The 20776-nt window shown below is 39.4% G+C and overlaps 1 protein-coding gene across 1 annotated transcript in view; it reads left to right on the top strand.

Moving 5' to 3' along the window:
• The window catches only part of SLC25A21 (solute carrier family 25 member 21), an 83432-nt gene extending 63437 nt beyond the window's left edge, over positions 1-19995 (top strand). Inside the window, exons 6-8 of the mRNA XM_049898330.1 lie at positions 15428-15609; positions 16508-16560; positions 19646-19995. Coding sequence (XP_049754287.1) covers positions 15428-15609; positions 16508-16560; positions 19646-19707 — 297 coding nt within the window. The 3' untranslated portion in view covers positions 19708-19995. The remainder of the gene's footprint in view (positions 1-15427; positions 15610-16507; positions 16561-19645) is intronic.
• Positions 19996-20776: the final 781 nt, after the last annotated feature.

Below are 20776 nucleotides of genomic sequence, written 5' to 3'. Positions count from 1 at the left end.
GTATCAGTCCATCTTGTTGAGGGTCTTCCTCTTTTTCGCTGACACTGTACTTTACCAAGCATGATGTCCTTCTCCAGGAACTGATCCCTCCTGACAACATGTCCAAAGCACGTGAGACGTAATCTCAGCATCCTCACTTCTAGGGAGCGTTCTGGCTGTACTTCTTCTAAGACATATTTGTTAGTTCTTCTGGCAGTCCATGGTATAATTCAGTGTTCTTCACCAACACCATAATTCAAAGGCATCAATTCTTCTTCAGTCTTCCTTATTCATTGTCCGGCTTTTGCATGCATATGAGGTGGTTGAAAATACCATTGCTTGGGTCAGGCACACCTTAATCCTCAAAGAGACATTTTTGCTTTTTAACACTTTAAAGAGGCCTTTTGCTGCAGATTTGCCCACTCGTCTGTCATTTTATCTTACTGTGGTGGCTTTTGTGTTGCTGTGATGTTGGAGGCTATGCCACCCGTATTTCAAATACCAGCAGGGTCACCCATGGTGGACAGGTTTCATGGAGCTTCCAGAGTAAAATAAGCTAGGAAAAAGGACCTGGCGATCTACTTCTTAAAAAATTTGCCAGTGTCTTACTTTATTTTTGCTGCTGATTTTGTTATTTATTGTTATGGTTATTGACAGAAATGCTGGAGTGGTTCACTGATAGCCAGTACAGAATGACCCATTCTAATTGTGGGACTAGATATCACTCAGACCAGGTGACCTCACAGATAGGCAAAATATATTCTTTCTTTGGAGTGAGCTGGGGGTCCAAAAAGCCCATTGCAGTTGAGTCAATTCGGACTCATAGTGGCCCTATAGGAGACAGTAGAGTTGCCCCATAGGGTTTCCAAGGCTGTAATCTTTACAGAAGCAGTCTGTTTCCCTCAGAGAGGCTGGTGGGTTTGAACCACCCACCTTTTGGTTAGCAGCCAAGTATTTAACCACTATACCACCAGGACCTCTAAGCTGGAGGTAGGAGAAGTAAGGCAGAGTTATCCAGAGTTGCCTTTCACCAAAGAAAGCTTTAAAATGTTTCCTAGCATCTCTAGGGGCCAGTAATTAAGAGTAGGCTTAAAAGCATCACTTATACAGCCCAAAGGCCCAAAGAGGATGAACTGTACACATCAGTTAAGTAGTAGTTCTCAGACCTTAGCATCAATCAGAATAACTTGGAGGACCTGGTTAAGCAGATTGCTGTGCTCTACCCCCAGAGTGTTAGATTCAGTAGGGCTGGGGTTGAATCCTGACCTGTGTTTCTAACAAGCTTCCACATGATGGTGATGATGGTGGTCCCAAGACCAAACTGTGAGAGCCACTGAATTAACAGATATGGTTGAGGTATGAGTAATCTTTTTCTAGAGTGGGAATGTGTACGGAAATCTTTTCACCAAGGTGAATTGCCTGATAACTCCCATGAAATTAGTGTCCCTGTTTTCAAACCCAGTGTTCAGAACCTCGCATTGCTCTTTCCTTACCTCTTTCGTTACATTGGCATAAACCACACGCCGGCCATTTTTTACGCCTCTGGACCTCAGAGGTAAGGCATTATTCCGGTTCTAATGCATTTAGTGTCAAGGTAGATCCCTTCTGAAATACGTCAAGCTCAGCAGATCAGAGTTGGAGCCTCATTGTTGTACAGGTTGAGCATTCTATTAGGTGATGCTTCCTGGATGTGTTAGTTTTATAAACTTTTGCCTTTTTCTTTTTCCTTTATTTCTGTGAGCTAATGCTAGCAAGCATAATTATGGCTTTCCTGTGTGATAGTTTGGGAGTCCTGATGGATTTGCTTTTGTTTTTCTGTGTCATATTTAGAAAACCAAAGGTTCCCCATGTAATCTAATGGAAAGGCACCTGAAATAAATTACTTACCTAACTCTCTTGGTATATTGTCGTACCACAGATCGGTGGCACCATAGTGCCACTAGCCTGATTGGTGGCTTGCATTACCAGATATTTCTCAAGATCCATATTATCAACCAAAAATTGAAACACAAGCAATTAGTGAGCATGCATTTCAATATTGAAAATGCATGCCATCAATATATGTATAGGAGAAAAAATGTGGCTACGAAAGGGTTCCTTTATAAAATTACCAATAGGGAAAACAGTCAGATGAAGTTGCTTTTAAGCTTTTACAAGCCTAATAAAATAGTATAGACAGTCTCCCCTGAAAAGACCATATCCGCATACACAGAAGCCTTGCTTATAGTTTCAGGACACCTCCTCCACCACCCCACCCATCAACCCTTAAGATGTATCAGGAGAAAAACTAAGCCCTGAAGCAAAGTCTGTGGGTTCACTTGGATGTAACAAAAACTTCCTTCTTATACTCAACCTTTCAGTTAACTCATTTGCAAATCAGGAGTAATAATAGTTCTTACCTCAAAGGCTGTGAAGACTAATTGATGTAACACGTAAAAATTTGCACTTAGCGGTATCTGGCACAAAAAATGTGCTTAAATGTTTAGTGTTATTATTATCATTACCTCTTCCGTGGACGGGGAATGGTGTGCTCACAGGAAGGGAAGAGGTCAAGAGGGGCAGCTGGGAATGTTTCTTTCTCTGGGAGTGGGGTGGTAGGATGGGAGGTAGCAGGGGCTTCCAAAGGCAACACCAGAATTAATGGGATCTAAGTTTTTTTTTTTTTTTTTTTTTTAAGTAGAGGTGACAACCCCACCCCACCTTTGTTCCTGGGGCAGGTCAGCCTCACTCAACTTTGTCATCTTCAGCAACCAGTATCTCAGCCTGGGCAAGGCCCTCGCCTCCTCTTATCCCCTCCCACAAGAGCTCAGTTGGGCTCTATGGAATGAGCTCCTTATACTGCTTACTTTCTCCTCTGCTCCAGGACCTCAAGTTAAGAACTTATTTCAAGGCTAGAACAGTAAAGGATAATTCCCCGAAGCTTTTTTTCCCCCCTACTAATGCCACTACTTGCCTACTATTGTTGGTGGTGTTGTTACCTGCCATCCAGTGAGCCCCTGACTCATGACTCGGTCCCATGCGTTATGGGATCAGACAGTGGTGGTCCATAGGGTTTTCGTTTTGTTTTTTATGTAATTTTATTTATTTTGTAGTTGTTGAGAATATACACAGCAAAACATAGATCAATTCAACCATTTCTACATGTATCGTTTAGTGACACTGATAACATTTTTGGGTTGTATAACCATTTTCACCCTCGTTTTCTGAGTTCTTTTTCCACCATTTGCATAAATTCACTGTCCCCTAAGGTTCCTATCTAATCTTTCAAGTTGTTGTTGTCAATTTGGCCCTATATAGATTGTTCTTAAAAGAGCATAATGGTCAAGGCAGACTTTTTTTTTTTTTAACTAGTTAAGCTAAACTATTGTTTAAAGTGTAAAGATTATCTCAGGACAATTGTTTCAGGGAGTCATCTAATCTTCATGGCTCCAGGAAGTCTGGAGTCCATTAGCATTTAAAATTCTGTCCTACACTTTCCCCCTTTTGATCAGGATTCTTCTATGGAATCTTTGATCAAAATGTTCAAATGGTAGCCAGGTAACATCCAGTCTTCTGGTCTCACAGCAAAGGAGGCAGTTGCTCATGGAATCAATTAGCCACACATCCCATATCCTCTTCCTATTCCTGACTGTCCTTCATCCTCTGTTGTTCCAGGCAAATAGAGACCAATTGTTGTGCATTGTATGGCCACTTACAATCTTTCAAAACCACAGGCACTACACTTCAAACTAGGAGGTAAAACAGAGGAATTAAACATTTTTAGGCCAATTAACTGGGATGTCCCTTGAAACCATGACTTTAAACCTCCAAACCAAGAAACGAAATCTCATGAGGTTTTTGGTTGTACATAATCAGCCTCAGGAGCTACTCTTTCTTTTTTTCTTTTTTGCTGATTGTTGTAAGTATCACACAACTTTTGTCAGTTCAACTTTTTTACAGCTGTATAACTTATTGACAGCAATTGTAATAATTGGTTGTGCAACTCTACCCTTAAATAACGTGATATTTCCATCACTGTTAACCCTCCCTTTACTCTTCCCTCCCACCCCTGGTAACCACTAGTAAACTCTGTTCTCTATACATTTGTCTTTTCTTATCTTTTTATATAAGTGAGGTCATACAGTATTTGTCCTTTTATGATTGACTCATTTCACTTAGCATTATGTCTTCCAGTTCCATCCGTATTGTAGCATGTATCAAGACTTCATTTCTCCTACTGGCTGAGGAGTATTCCATTGCATGTATGTACCACGTTTTGTTTATCCATTCATCTGTTGATGGGCATTTAGATTGTTTCCACCAAAAGGTGAATAGTGCTGCAACGAACAATGGTGTTTGAGTCTCTGCTTTCAAGTCTTTTAGGCGTATACCTAGGAGTAGAAATGCTGGGTCATATAATCGTTCTATTTTTAGTTTTTTGAGGAACCACCTTACTGATTTCCAAGATGGCTATACCATTTTGCATTCCCACTAGCAATGTACAATGGTTCCAATTTCCCCACATCCTCACCAACATTTGTTACTTTCTGATTTTGTTTTTGTTTTTGATTTTGTTTTTATCTTAACCATCCAAGTGGGAGTGAAGTGGTGTCTCATTGTTGCTTTGATTTTTAATGGCTAGTGACACATCCTTTCACGTGTTTGGTGGCCATTTCAATGTCCTCTTTGGTGAAATGTCTATTCAAGTCCTTTGCCCATTTTATGACTGGGTTATTTGCCTTTTTGTCGGCTAATTCTTTTCAGAAGTAGACCACTGGGGCCTTCTTCCTAGTCTGTCTTCGTCTGGAGGCTCAACAGAAACCCGTCCACCATTAGTGATCCTGCAGGTATTTGAATACCAGTGGCATAGCTTCCAGCATCACAGCAACACGCAAGCCCCCACAGTAAGACAAACTGACAGACGAGTGGGGGTTCCATTTATTTACATCTTATTTAATCTCTTTCAGCAGGGTTTATAGTTTTCATTGTATAAGTCTTTCATATCCCCAATTAGATTTATTCCTAGGTATTTTATTCTCTTAGATGCCATTGTAAATGGAATTGTTTTCCTAGTTTCCCTTTCAGATTTCTCATTTCTCATTGTGTATAGAAACCCAACTGATTTTTGTTTGTTGGCCTTGTGCCCTGCAAATTGGATAAATTCATATATTGCTCTAGAAGTTTTCTTGTGGACTCTTTGGGATTTTCTATCTATAGGGTAATATCATCCACAACTAGAGATAATTTTGCTTTTTTTTTTTTTTTCCAATCTGGATACTTTTATTTCTTTTTCTTGTCTTATCGTTCTGGATAGGACTTCTAATACAATATTGAATACAAGTGGAGAGGGCAGGCACTCATTTTCTTGTTTCTGATTTCAAGGAAAAACCTTTCTTCTTAAAGTATAATGTTGGATGTTGGCTTTTCATATATGCCCTGAATCATATTGAGGAATTTTCCTTCTATTTCAATCTTCTTTAGGGTTTTCATCAAAAAAAAGCACATTGGATTTTATCAAATACTTTTTCTGCATCCATCGAGATGATCATATGGTTCTTTTCCTTTGTTTTAATTGATGTGGTGTATTACATTGATTTTTTTTTTTTTTTATTACATTGATTGATTTTCTGATGTTGAAGAGTCCTTGCATTCCTGGAATAAATCCCATTTCGTCATGGAGTATGACTCTTTTAATATGCTGTTAGATTCTGTTCACTAGTACTTTGCTGAGAATTTTTGCATCTATATCATAAGAGATATTGGCCTATGATTTTCCTTTCTTGTGGTATCTTTGGTTTGGGTATCAGGGTTATGTTTGCTTCAGAGAATTAATTAGTGAGTATTCCTTCCTTTTCTATCTTTTGGAAGAGTTTGAACAGTATTGGTATCAATTCTCTAAATGTTTGGTATAATTCCTCAGTGAAGCCATCTTGTCCAGGACTTGTTACTGTTGGGAGGTTTTTGATCACTGATTTGATCTCTTCAGTTATTATGGGTCTGTTGAGACTTTCTATTTCCTCTTGAATCTGTTTGGGTAGGTTGTGTGTTTTGAAGAATTTGTCCATCTCATCTAGGTTGTCCAGTTTGTTGCCATGCAGCTGTTCATAATATTCTGTCATAATTCTCTTTATTTCTCTCAGGTCAGTTGTAATAGCCCCTCTTTCATTTTTTATTTTGATTATTTGCATCTTTTCTCTTCTTTGTCAGTCTAGCTAAAGGTTTGTCAATTTTATTGATCTTTTCAAAGAGCCGACTTCTAGTTTTATTGATTCTCTCTATTATTTTTCTGTTTCAATTTCATTTCTGCTCTGATCTGTTATTTCCTTTCTTCTGGTAGGTTTAGGCTTAGTTTGCTCTTCTCTTCTAGTTCCTGGAGTTGTCAAGTTAAGCTTCTGATTTGAGATCTTTCTTCTTTCTTCATGTAGACATTTACTGGCGTAAGTTTCCCATCTGAGTGCTGCCTTCATTGTTGCACGCTATAAGTTCTGGTATATTGTACTTTCATTTTCATTTGACTCTAGGAAATTTGTGATTTTTCTTTTGGTTTCTTTCTCAATCCATTGGTAGTTTAATAATGTGTTGTTTGCTTTCCATATGTTTGTGTATTTTCCAAGTTTGTTTCTGTTATTGATTTCTAGCTTCACTCCATTGTGGTCAGAGAAAATACTTTGTATGACTTCAATCTTCTTAAATTTGTTAAGACTTCCTTTGCGATCTAATATGTGGTGTGTTCTGGAGAATGATCCATGTGCACTGGAGTAGAATGTCTATTATGTTGTTTCTGGGTGGAGTGGTCTGTAAATGCCTGTTAAGTCTAGTTGGCTTATAGTGTCATTCAAGTCCTCTGTTTCCTTGTTAACCTTCTTTTTAGATGTTCTGTCCAATATGGAAAGTGGTGTATTGACATCTCCATCTATTATTGTAGCACTATCTATTTCTCCCTTCAATTCTATCAGTGTTTGGTTTATATATTTAGGTGCCCCAGTGTTGGATGCAACTATAATTATGATTGTGGGATCTTCTTGATTAATTGACCCTTTTGTCACCATATAATGTTCATTTTTATCTCTTCTAACAGATTTTGTCTTAAAATCTACTCTGTCTGATGTTACAATTGCCATCCCAGCTCTCTTTTGGTTATTATTTGCATAAAATATTTTTCCCATCCTTTTACTTTCAATCTGTGTGCTTGGCTTTAAGGTGTGTCTTTTGTAAATAGCATATAGTTGAATCATGTTGTTTTTGTTTTTGATTTTTTTTAAATCCATTCTTCCACTCTCTGACTTTTGATTGGAGTATTTAGTCATTTACATTTACTGTAATTACTGATAAAAAGTGACTTACTTTTGCTACTTTGTTGTTTTTCATGTGTTGTAAGCCTTCTTTGTCTTTGTACTTTACTACTGCTTTCTTTTTGTTTTGTCTATTTATAGTAGTGATGCTTTTTGGTTCCTTTCTCTCATTTTGTGTGTGTGTTTTTTAATATATTTTCTTAGTGCTCACCATGAATATTACACTTAATAGCTTGTATTTATAACATCCTAGGGTAAGTTGGTACCAACTTCACTTCAGTAACATGAAAGAGATTCTGTATCTATACCATTCCTCTCCCCCTCTTTTGTTACTGTTATCACTAATTACATCTTTATATTTCATGTGCCCTGCAACATAATTTTGTCCTTGCTTTTTATGTATTTGTTTTTAAAGAACATGAAGGATAAAACATTTATAATTATCAAGTATAAATACCTTATTACTAGCCCTTATACTTGTTCATGAATGTCCTTTTATTGAGGAACTTTCTTTTTATGTATACTTTGAATTTCTTTCTAGTGGCTTTTCTTTTCCACTTATAGAGATCCCATTAGTATTTTTTGTAGGACCAGTCTGGTGGTTATGAACTCTCAGCGTCTATTTGTCTGGGAATGTTTTAATTTCACCCACATTCTTGAAAGATATTTTTGCTGGGTTTTTTATAGTATTCTTGGTTGACAGTTGTATTTTGTTTTTTTCTTTCAGCGCTTTAAACATAGCATTCCATTGCCTTCTGGCCTCCAGTGTTTCTAAGGAGAAATCTGCACTTAATCTTATTGGGAATCCTTTGTATGTGACTGTTTGCTTCTCTCACTGCTGTCAGGATTTTCTCTTTATCTTTACTTTCTGAGAGCCTAACTATGATGTGCCTGGGTGTAGATCTCTTTGGGTTTATCTTGCTTGTAGTTTTTTGAGCTTCTTGGGTTTGTAGATTCATGTCCTTTGTTAGACTGGGGAAATTTTCTGTTATTATTTCTTCAAATATTCTTTCTTTCCCTTTGGTCTCTCATCTCCTGGAATTCCCATAATGCATATATTGTCTCATGTTGTTGTCCCATAATTCCATTAAACTGTGCTCAGCCTTCTTGAGCCCCATTCTTACTGCTCTTCAGTGTCTGTAATTTTAACTATCTTTTTTTTTTTATCCCCTAATTCACTGATTCTTTCTTCTGCTTGATTAAATCTGTTGGTAAGTCTTTCTATTGTATTTCTTATTTCAGTTATCATCCCTTTCAGTTGCAATATCTCTTTTTTAGGCCTTCATTTTGTTCAAGCATTGTTTTCCTTATTGATCCATAGGGTTTTTGGAAGTAGATCAACAGGCTGATTTTTTGGAAGTAGATCAACAGGCTTTTCTTCCCTGTCTGTCTTAGTCTGGGAGCTCCACTGAAACCTATCTATCATAGCAACACGAAAGCCTCCACTGACAGATGGGTGTTGGCTGTGCATGACGTGCGTTGGCCTGGAATCAAATCCAGGCCTCCCACATGAAAGGTGAGATTTCTACCACTGAACCAGCACTGCCCCCACTTGCCCAGTAGGATAACTGCAAAATGTTATGTAACCCCTCTCTGCCATGAAGTTTTAACCCTCAAAATGAAGGCGGAATTGTTGACCATCTCACAAGGATGTACACCTCTTTGAGAGCCTCAAAGGAAAGTTTCTAAATAAATAATAGTAACCTTACCCAAGGACCAGGGTTGGAACTTTCTCTTCCACACCACTTTCACTGTTCCCCAGCTTACTGGGGCCCTGGGCTGCTGACAAGGAGGTTGTCTGTCCAGGGCAGGTTGGAGGTACTCAGCAGTGTCTCAGGCACTAGGGGGTCTATCTCTGTATATTTCTCATGGGCCTGCTTTGGCAGCAGCTGTGGAATACTCCCTCCTCCCCCAACTCTATGAGGGCAGCTTCCAAGGAAGATGCTGTTCGGTGGCTACTCAGTGCTCACCAGAATGCCAAGGAAGGGTCTGACACATTGATGGCTCTCTGGCTACAGCTCCTAGTGGGGCCCCTTATACCTTCTCTCCACACGGACTCTATCCATTTTGCCCCCGTACCCATTCTTCTCCAAGATTATGCCTCCAAGAGGAATGAGGACTGATGTAGCAGGACTATAAAGAGAGAGAGAGAAAGTAATATTAAGTGTTTTTGGTTTGCAAATTAGGCTCTTGATAATCAAAACGAAGTCAACAAACCTCATTTTTCTTGGGGCAAGTGGATGCCTCTGCCCACTAGAGGAAAAGTCAGAAAGATCAAGAAAGAAAAGCTCAAAAATTAATATTTCAAGACTTTGCTCCATGCCCATTGCATTCTTTTGCTCAAAATGGGTCACAGGCTGCCATGTCATGCTGTTGCCTGTAAGTAACTGAGCAGTGGGGCATGATGAGTCCTAGTCTGCCTCTATGACTTGAGAGTCTCAATTCATCCACACTGAAATAGTCCACTTTCCAAATGTCCCATGCTTTATCATGCCCCGTGTTAATGCCACCTGACAGAAAGACAGAAATGTAAAATTCTAGTAGGAACTCATTTCCAAGCTAGAAGACACTTTGTCTTGAGAAAGAGTGATTAAGCGGTAAACCTAATTCTAATTATCCCTACAAAAATAAAGAAATAAGCACATTGATAGGCCAATCAGCAAACATATATTTAGCACCTACTGTACACACTGTGCAATGGATGACACAAAGAACAGTAACACATGCTTCTATGCTGTGTGAATATATTCCGTCAAGGAATATACAAAAAAAAACAAGCCAACGCCATTGCCATCGAGTTGATTCTGACTCACAGCCACCCTATAGGACAGAGTAGAACTGCCTCATAGGGTTTCCAAAGAGTAACTTGTGGATTTGAACTGCCAACCTTTTGATTAGCACCTGAACCACTATGACAGCAGGGTTTCCATCCGGGAATATAGATACATGCAAAAATAAACCAAACACAAAGTGGGCCACAGCAAGGGCAATGGTTGTGAGTGTTTCAGGAGTAGAGGGAAGGGAGAAATCAATTTTGACAATCCATAAAAATTTCTTGGAAGATGTGGTAGTAAACCTGGGCCTTAAAAGAAGAGTGGGATGCCAATAGATGAATATGATGGAGAAGGACATCCCAGACCGTCAGAGTAGTATAAAGAAAGTCATGGAGTTGCGGAAGTGGTTGGCATATTTGAATAATTATGAATTAATCTCTGTGACTATAATATGGGTGGGGGGCAGGGGAGTGTAGGACTTGTAGAAGAAAGATAAGTTGGAAGCATATGTAGAAAAGAAACAAATGTCAAATCGAGTTTTGTCTTTCTTTCCTCTTCATGTACTGGGGAACTATTGAGGGTCTTTGAGTAGGGAAATAAAACCCAGAAACCCAGCGCCGACGAGTCAATTCCGACTCATAGTGACCCTATAGGGAAATAGTAGAACCATGTTTGGTTTTATAAAAAGAGAACTCTAGAGCCACTGTGATAAAGGATAGAAAGACAGCAAGACATGGTGAGGGTAATGAACACTGGAACTAGACCTAGGGAGGTAGGAACAACCAGGGGGAGACATACAGGAGGGATATTTGAGAGGCTGCATTCATTTAAGAATGGTTGGTGACATGTTGCAAGAAAGCAGAAGTGAGCAGAGAGACTGGATTGCTAGCATAAAGCAGACCATGGGGTCAGGAGAAAAGACTGACCAAGTACCCAGAGGCCAAATGGTGAGAGAAACCCCCTTGGTCATCCAAAGAGGACTTTTCTACTCCCCAGAATGCCCACAGAGTCCCTGGATGGTACAAACAGTTAACACACTGGGCTGCTAACCAAAAGGTTGGAGGTTCAGGTCCACCCAGCTGTGCCTCAGAAAAGGCTTTGTGATCCGTTTTTGAAAAACCAGCCACTGAAACCCCTATGGAGCACAGTTTTACTCTGACACACATGGCGTTGCCATGAGTTAGAGATGGCTCAACAACAGCTAGTTTAGAATGCCCACAGGGATTGCAACTGACCATCTGCTTTGAGTGCATGGAGCATCAAAATCCAAGGTTCCCAGACAAGGATTTTCCACCTGGCAGCTTTCGAAGTCCTGAAAAAATTTTAAATCAAGTCTCAGGCACCTTCCCAGGAGATTCTGACAGAGTAGGTCTGAGACAGGGAATCCCTGGTGGCACAAACGGTTAAGCACTGGACTACTAGCCAAAAGGCTGGTGATTCAAACCCACCCAGAGCTAACCTGAAAGACAGACCTAGTGATCTGCTTCCAAATGTCACAGCCTTGAAAACCCTATGGAGCACAGTTCTACTCTGACGCACAAGGGGTGGCCATGAGTCATAATCGACTTGATGTCAACCAACAATAATGGCAACAGATCTGAGGTAGGACCCAAGCATCTGTATTTGTAATGCTCCCCCAGGAAATTCTGATGCACATGTGGATTTGCGATCTACTGTTGGAACTTGGTGGTGTAGGGGTTAAGAGCTACAGCTGCTACCAAAACGTTGGCAGTTCAAATCCACCGGGTGCTCCTTGGAAACTCTATGGGGCAGTTCTACTCTGTCCTATAGGGTCGCTATGAGTCAGAATTGACCCTATGGCAATGGGTTTGGTTTTTTGGCTCGGTTGGACCTTACTATTGTGCTATGAAGTGCTCTACAGGAAACATGGGTTCAACACTCATGCCTCTGGATCAACAGCCAAAGAAGGGTGTGATTGATCCTGATTACCAAGGGGAAATCAGATTGGTGTTGCATAATGGCAGTAAAGAAGAGCATATCTGGAACCCTTAGGTCATCTCTTAGTACTACCATGAGCTACGATTAAAGTCAATGAAAAACTACAGCAACTCAATTCTCACATAACTGCTAACGGCCCAGACCCTTCAGGAATGAAGGTTTGGGTCACCCAACCAGGCAAAGAACCACGACCAGCTGAGGTACTTGCCCAGTATAAAGGGAATGTGGAATGAGTGATGAAAGAAGGTAGTTCTAAATACCAGTTACAATCATGTGACCAGCTGCAGAAACAAGGACTGTAATTGTTATGAGTATTTCTTCCTTGGTTTATTAATATGCGTATGCGTGTGTGTATACATGTATGTATAATTTTTTTGTTTTGTTTTCTTCCCTCCCTTATCCATTCACTTGTAAGATGTAAATGAGAATTAGTCTTGTCTCCAGAAGGAAGCATGCCTCCCTTTGGAACTAAGGCCTCTAGACCCACAGAGCATAGGGTCACAAGGACAGGATGCAAAAATTTTGCGAGTGGGTCATGAAGGGTAATAGTGAGTGGTGTCACTCTTATTTCCACCCTTTGATTCCTGGACCCACAAATCCTGGCTATGGGAGAAATAGCACCATATATTGGATGCTGATTTAGAGCATATACAGCTTTGTGGAGAATATTGCCCCATCCCTGCAAAGTATTGCCACCTAGCTGGAGCCATAATTGTTCTTTAGAAGGCCATTCCCTCATTCGGTCAAGCCAGCTGCTTCAGGACAATGGGGAACATGATAGGACTAGTGAATTCTGTGAACATGTGTCCATTGCTGCACTTCATTTGCTGTAAAGTGAATCCCTCAATCCAAGGCAAGGCTGTGTGGGATGCCATGATGGTAGATAAGGCATTCTGTGAGCCCGCAGGTGGTAGTTTTGGCAGAAGCATTGCAGGCAGGAAAGGCAAATCCATTTCCAGAGTAAATGTCTATCCCAGTAAGAAAAAACGCTGCCCTTTCCATGATGGATGCAGTGCAATGTAATCAACCTGCCACCAGGTTGCTGGCTGATCACCTTGAAGAATGGTGCCATATCAGAGACACAGTATTGGCCTCTGCTGCTGGCAGATTGAGCACTTAGCAGTGGCTGTAGCCAAGTCGGCCTTGGGGAGTGGAGGTCCATGTTGCTGAGCATAACCTCCATCTCTGCCACCATGGCCATTTTGTTCATGAGCCCGTTGGGCAATGACAGGATTGGCTGGGGAAAGAGGATGACTGGTTTCCACAGAACATATCCTATCCACTTAATTGTTAAAATTCTCCTCTGATGAGGCCACACTTTGGTGAGCATTCACATGAGACACAAATATCTTCACTTCTTTGTCCCATTTCAGTACTCTTGCTAGTGAACAGTATGATGGTTTGGAGATCTTAGGTTTTGATCTCCAACAAAGTGTCTCAAGCACAATGACCTTCATTTGAGTTTCTTATTTTATCCTCTGTCCTCAACTCTGACCCTCAGCGAATACATCAGAAGAAGGAAGAGGCTGACTGCTTAAAGAGGTCTCCCAAACTTTCCAAAGGACAACACACACACACACATCATCATCATCATCATTTTCATTCTTGTCCTCAGTTGAAAAGAAAGACAGCTTGGCTGTGTCACAGGGATGCCATGAGAGTATCTGACAGGAGGGTGCTTTCTGTCTTTGGGAAACAGGCTACATAATAATACCATTTATTTTCTGCCAGGCTTGTACAACATTCATAGCACTGTCACTTCTAGTACCACTTTTATTTCTCAGAATAATCATACAGTACATAGGTAAGCAGGTATTAAGTTCTTCCCTTCTACATATCGGGGACACTGAGTAGGTGATTCATCGGAGGTCAGACAGCCAGAGCTGGTCCTGAGTTTCCAGTCTTCCAGAGCGACCACATCCAGTTTGCTTCTATGCCATAATGGAGAGAGGTAATATAAAGGCATTTTTCTCTCCTTGTAAAAGAGGAAAAAAGGGGGGTGGGGACTATTTAAACACACCTCACTCACACTGCAATCACTGCATTGTTTTTCCTGTTGAAACACCCTGTTGGTTTCTAAATCCCTTTAAACCTACCCAGCACCTGTATGGCCTAGATCCAAGCATTATTACGGAACCCCTTGCTCTATGTAACCACATAGGAGTTTCTGTGGTGGTTACTGGCCCTTGGTTTAGTCGAAAATTTCAGAACTTCAGGAAGTTTTCTTCTTCCATAGAAGATGGAAATATGAAATGCTCAGACCTGATCCTTTTTTTTTTTTTTTCAATTATGCAGGGATGTTTTCTCCCCTTTAGTTTTTCTGCTAGATAAAATAGTACCGTGCCACAACCCTGTATTGCTCCTCTGCAAAGATTCCTTCTGATCTATTGACTAAAAAAAGGGGTGCTTGCTGTATTCCCAACTGCATGGGGAAGGCAGGAGAAAAGGGGTCTCAGTCGGCAGCTTGGGGTATGTGATATGACCTCTTTTCAGGGCACAAATTGAAGTTGAAAACATAATGAGAACTTCCCATCAAATTCATTATAACAAAGCATAATGTGAGCTCACTGGGCATAAAAATAGGCTGAAGGAAAGTGACTCCCACATAAGACTTAATTAAATACTTTGATGTCAGAAAACAGAGCAGGGAGGGTGGAAAATTAAATCAGACCAATTTGCAGGACCTAAATTCAAATGGAAAGAAAAAATATTATTTCTCTTTCTCTCTCTCCTGCTCCCTCTCTCCTTTTCTTCCTTTGCCATGGAGCAAGAATAAGATTCAGAAACAATGGGTTGTAAATTCTTCAGCCAATTAGTCCAGTGACTTACTACTGTTTATAATGCACAGAATGTCACAGGCTGTTTTGCAGCCGCCCCAAGTTGGTTTGTTAATAACAGGAAGCTAGCACTTCTCAGTACAGTGGATCAGCTACACGTGAAAATAAATGCAAAAAACCTGGAGGCGAATAGCAGCAGACCGAGAGTAGCCTTGATTTAATTTAACATTTGGGGGTCCACACACAAATGAGCATTTTAGTAGGCTTCATGGTGGAAGTTGCTGTCATTTGTAAAATATTCTGGCCAATTAGCTAATAGTGTGCTTGGATTTCTCCTGTTTTGATACAGTAATACTAAGTACATTGTGAAGCCCAATTATACAAATCATCCCCATATGCCATACCAGTCTTTCTTTATGAACTGTGTTTATAAATCCTGTGTGAGGAAATGTGTACTTCAGCAATTTAGACCATGTGTAAAAACATAGCCAATGGGATTGTCAAGAAAACAAGTTCCAGCCTAGGAAATCCTAATGTGTTCCGCTGGAATAACAGGAGGGTGCCGGGGAGTGCAATGCTCTGCTTAAATACATATTGCTTTATAGTGTTTAACCTATTTAGGGGCTTCTACTTCCTTTTCTGTTATTTTGTTCTTCTTTTCTTTCAGGATCCAAAGTTGGAGTTTTTGAGAAAATTTGGGATTGGTCTTCTCTCGGGGACAATAGCCTCAGTCATTAACATCCCTTTTGATGTTGCCAAAAGTAGGATTCAAGGGCCTCAGCCAGTTCCTGGACAGATCAAGTACAGAACCTGTTTTAAAACAATAGCAACAGTCTACCAGGAAGAAGGGTAACACGTTCTTATTTAATAAATATGCAAGGCTCAGGTATTGTTAAAACCATATTGTACTTTCATTTTGAGGAGGGCTGTTAAGTCCTCCAAAATTGGGTGTGTGTCTAAGAAGCTCTGAGGAATGTATGATAAACTCAGCAAGATAAACACAGTAATGAGATGCTGGCAAAACTAGGAGCCACAATCTTACAGTCTGCTGCACGTTTGCCTCAGAAGACGAAGGTGAACATTTTACTTGCCAGTTTTCATAACATGCTATTGCATATTATATGCCCTATTAATATATGGGCTAGCTGAAGAATAATTATCTTCTGGCTGTATATCTAATCAAAATATCATCTAATTATATTCTCCTGGGAATATTAAATATGAGAGTTCTGTGGAAATAGTTTTTTTTTTTTTAAAGTGTGTGCCTTTTTTCTGATCTTTTTTTTTTCCAATCTTTCTGTCTCTTCATCCCTCCTCACCCATGCCTTATTATTCACCAGTAAACAAGTAATATTTTATTATTTTGATCTAAACTGCATCATATTTCCTAATGTGAAGATTGAGTTTGTGGTCTTTTAAATTCAATTACAAAAGCCATTTTGTCCATATACACAGCTGTCTTGAAAGTCAGACCTGTCTTGAAAGCAAAAACCATCTCGCTGCTGAAAGTTTTGTTTCTGATTGGACAAGATCAGTATAGCTTGGGTAATAAAGAATTGATTAACTCTTTCCCCTTGTCCAATTTGCTGCAGAGAATACTAAGCCACATACCGTCTGGTTTGGGATGTGTGTAATTTCAAATAAATTCGTGTGTGTGTGTGTATTGGGCCAGCATCTGAATAAAACTGAGGTATGACCCCATTTCATTTTCAGAATAAGAACATTGCTCTTTCCTTTCTGGTTACAGGTTTTTAGCTTTGTACAAAGGTCTGATTCCCAAGATTATGAGGCTTGGACCAGGTAATGATGTTTTTACTATTTATATCCTTCCTTCTTTTTGTTCTAGTACCTCTTCTTTTCTTATTTGTGTCTATCAGCAACACAATAAAAGTTGACCACACTATGAAAGAGAGAAACCTTGAGGATATAAAGTTATGTAGAATATTCAAGATACTGAAGTCATCCATTGGAAATGTTCTACTTTGTTAAAAATTGCTGTTTAGGACCTTGCTGGAGGCTGAGAAGCCAAATGCTGGCTTAAGTCAATAGAAAAGGACTCACAGCCACTGGTGTTTGAGGGAGCACTGGGATATACAGTGGCTTCTTGTTCAAGGGGAGAGACCGACCCAATAAAACTTTTCCTTGTGCTCCTGGTTCATTGTTGCTCCTGCCTAACTTCATTGCAGAAGGAGAAGAGGAAGGGAACCTGCCTCCATGAACAGCAAGAGCCACTTGCCTTCACAGTCATTTCTGGAGAGTGGGAAGCCAGGGCCCAGCCGGGCACTAACCTTTCCTGGCCTCTGTCAGTATGGCTGTGGAGGCTCCTGGCTCAGGGCCTTACCTCAAGACTCTAGCCCACAAAAAACCGGCTGCCATTCCCACAGGGAGAGTCAGCTGCCTCTATGTAAATAGATAAGAAAATAACTGCTGCAGACTCAACCGCCTGGGCAAATATTCTTGGATTATAGCAGCCTGGTGAATAAGTCCAAAAGCATGCACTAAACCACACATTTTGTTTTGTTTTGTTTTGTTTTGTTTTTTAACTAGGCCACACTCACCTACTTAGACATCCTGGTAAGCTTCCCTAGCACCTTCTCCCATTCCTCTCCTCTCTCTTTCCCAGTCCTCTCATTCTCTCCTTTTCCAACATCCTCCTCCCCTACCACACTCACACACATGCAAATTTATATCTAGATCTCAGCCCAATGAACCAGCATTTCTACCAACCTGAAAAATAGAACAGTCTGTAAACTGAAGGTGAACAGTTGACACTTTCATGGATTTAGAGAACACTTCCACAATTCTCCATCTACCTGTCCCAACCTTTCTAGGCATTTAAGCGTGGATTTTATTTCATATTTGAGATGCAAACCTGACTTCTGTTAGTCATTGGCCTGTGTGTAAAAACTAACCCAATAATAAAAAATGCTAAGAATTTTGTGCATCTCGGCAAATATATGGCATTTTTCCTTCACCACACAACACAAACCTACAAGTAGACCTAGTATTAGAGAAAATCACTGAACTAGCCCTAAACCAGCTTTCTCAGAAGGGGATGGGCTCAGAAAGGGTGGTGACCAGGGAAAGTTTAGCTAAAATGGCAATTGACTGGAACCTTAATCCAAAACTCTTAAATAATCTGACCCCAAGTATTGTTAGAGGCTTGCAAATGTTTGGTTCGCTTTTTAAATGTTTTTGCATGAGGTGTCCTGAATTGCTATGGTGTTAAATCCAATGAAAAGAGTTGCTGTGAACTTACTGACCAGGCTAAACCAAACTGGAAATAACTGGAAACCTCATTCAAGAACTTCATTCCAAATGCACAAGTCCCAGCATCTTCAAAGGAAAGAAAGGTAAAAAGGCAAGACTTCTGAGTTTAGGGTAAAAAAAAAAAAAAAAAAAGACAGTAAAGAAGAAAAGAAAGGTAAACCTGGAATTTTTATTCTCAAGAAACATTCAATCTAATGCCCCCTTTATTTTTTAACAGCCTAGCAGCTCTATGTAGCTAGTGATCAGGCACCTTCCACAAGAAGAGAATCTTGATGTCTGTGGTTTAAACTTCTAGAATCACTTGGCTGGAAACTAATCCAGTTCTGCATGTTCTTTTCTTACACTGTGAGCAGTTAATAAGGGTAAACATAGCTATTACATACATATTAACGACCCTCTGTGGCGTGTTCCTTTGTGTTCGCCAGAGCTCGAGGAGGGATACAGCAGCTGCGAAAAGTCTAATAAAACAGTGTCTTCATGAGTCAAAAATGAAAATTAAAGGCCAATAATTATCTTAGGTATATGGTTACACAAACATGTGCACCCTGTAGATTAAACAAACAACAACAAAAAAAAAAAGCAGCAGCATACAGCAGTGGGTACAAAATAACTAAGATCAAAACCAAGCTGTATTTTTTCCTGTCTGAAGTCAGCCTTCTATTGATGCAGCCAAGTCTTCTCTAAGTCATGTTCAGGCTATTTGTCAACATTTCGATTTTGTAATATTTTTCACCCAGTTACACATGAAAGGATAGAGATTTTCTATCCCAAAAGGCACAAGGCAAGTGCTACCACCGCACTAGATAGAACACAGAATCACCCACATACAAATGTTTCTCCCAATGGCTATTGAGCAGCCTCGGTGCCTATTTTCCTGTATCATTTATCTGTTGACATATCACACAGCAAGCCTCTTTGCTGCCAGTTACATAACTCTTCTCTTTCAAGTCGAATAACAGTCTCATGCCACCCAACTCCCACTACCAGATTTTCAAGTTCAATCCATATAGACTGAGGCAGATAAACGAATGAAAGCTAGCTTTCAGCCTCTTTTTAAGTTTTGCAGTACATTTTTTTTTTAATATTCAGAAGCCATTTTTCACATTGCAATCCAGTTTCAAAGCTATAAAGAGAAAACCAGACTCATCATCAAGCACCATTTTAGAGATTGCTTTCTTGAATGCAATTAGATTAATTATGGACTGAAAATGCTAATTATGGACTGAAAAAGATAAATCCTTTGCCTACATACAAAAAAATCTGAAGATTTCTGTCTGTAAGAAAGCCACATGCCCTTAGGTGACTAAATGTCTATATTTATTTAGTTTTAAAAATTAAAATGCCTGAAAAAAGAATCTGATGAGAAATGATAGAAGTTATAGAAACCACTGGAGAAAAATGTATTTGAAGACTCAAGATGGTCTTGGTTTTACACAATAGTTATATACATATGTATATATTATATGCATAGATACATATGTGCATGTATGTATATATTGGAGTTTGAGAACTGTTGATTAGGTAGGCTGCATGGGCCTTCATGAATTCAGAAGTCCAGTGGGAAAGATGTCGATATTTCACAAGATTTACAACAACCAGTCCTTTTCTTTTCTAGGTGGTGCGGTGATGCTGCTGGTTTATGAATACACCTATTCATGGCTTCAGAAGAGCTGGTGATTGCCTACGAAGTGTTTTTCCTCCTTGAAATAATGAGTATTTGCTAAGTAGCACCATGAAGAGGAGAGAATACGGATCCCCAAGCTGGGCATACAATTATAAAGGGGAAAACAGTTTCGGTGAAGAGCTAAACATATTTCAATACTTAAAAATATATATATCTTTAGGTACATTAAGACTATAGTTTTGGCTATGTACATAAAACTGGGAGAATAAAAATAATACAAAGTAATGAGGTATATAAATTGAATAGAGAAATCAGAGACATTTAATAAAAGCAATATAATTTCTGTCATATGTGTTCCTCTTGCATTGCTTCACAATTAAAATTCATTGTATGGATGATTATTTTTTCCTAAGAGGTCAAGAAATGTTTAAATTCTTGAAAATAAATCATCGTGTGGGGAGTTTTTTAAGAATTACTCAAAGAAAGAGTGGATAAAAAAAATTTAAACAGTTTTCATAAGGAATTAAATTTGTCCATAAATGATACTTAAAGGGCACAAGGAAATGTTGTTAAAGTACACAAAAATGATCTTTTTGGGGTTTTTTAGTACAACGTTAGAATGTAAATCGGTTGATTTTCTTTAGTAATAAGACACATCTCAGCTGTATTTCCCCAAATCTCTTTTACATTTGGAACTGTTGTTTGAAGAAGTTCATATTTGTAAACCACGATATGTGAAGTCTTCTTTTTTTTACAAATATAAACCATAAAATTATTATTACTTTCCCTCGCATAGTTCTCTTCGAAGGCAAATTTTATTGCTAAAATTTCTTGATGTTAAATCATAACTTGGAACCACTCCTTGGGCCCATTTCTGCTGTCTGTATTTGCATCCAAATGTCTTTGTTCAGAACCCTTACCTACCTCAGTCTTATGAACATGTAGAGTAAAACTGCATTTCCAGGTTATTAATTTTAAGTGACAGCTCAGGTGTGAAGTCCGCCATCTACAATGTTAAATTATGTATTATGAAGGGGGAAATGTTTTAAAATAGATGTATATTCTTAGCATTTCCAAGGATTCCTGTGTTAAAAACACACTCCAAAAAAATATCCTCTTGGT

Source organism: Elephas maximus, chromosome 10, assembly GCF_024166365.1.
Source record: "Elephas maximus indicus isolate mEleMax1 chromosome 10, mEleMax1 primary haplotype, whole genome shotgun sequence".
In the NCBI taxonomy this organism is placed as follows: Eukaryota; Metazoa; Chordata; class Mammalia; order Proboscidea; family Elephantidae; genus Elephas; species Elephas maximus.
Note: the sequence above shows the minus strand (reverse complement) of the source record. Positions and strands in the feature narration are given on the sequence as shown.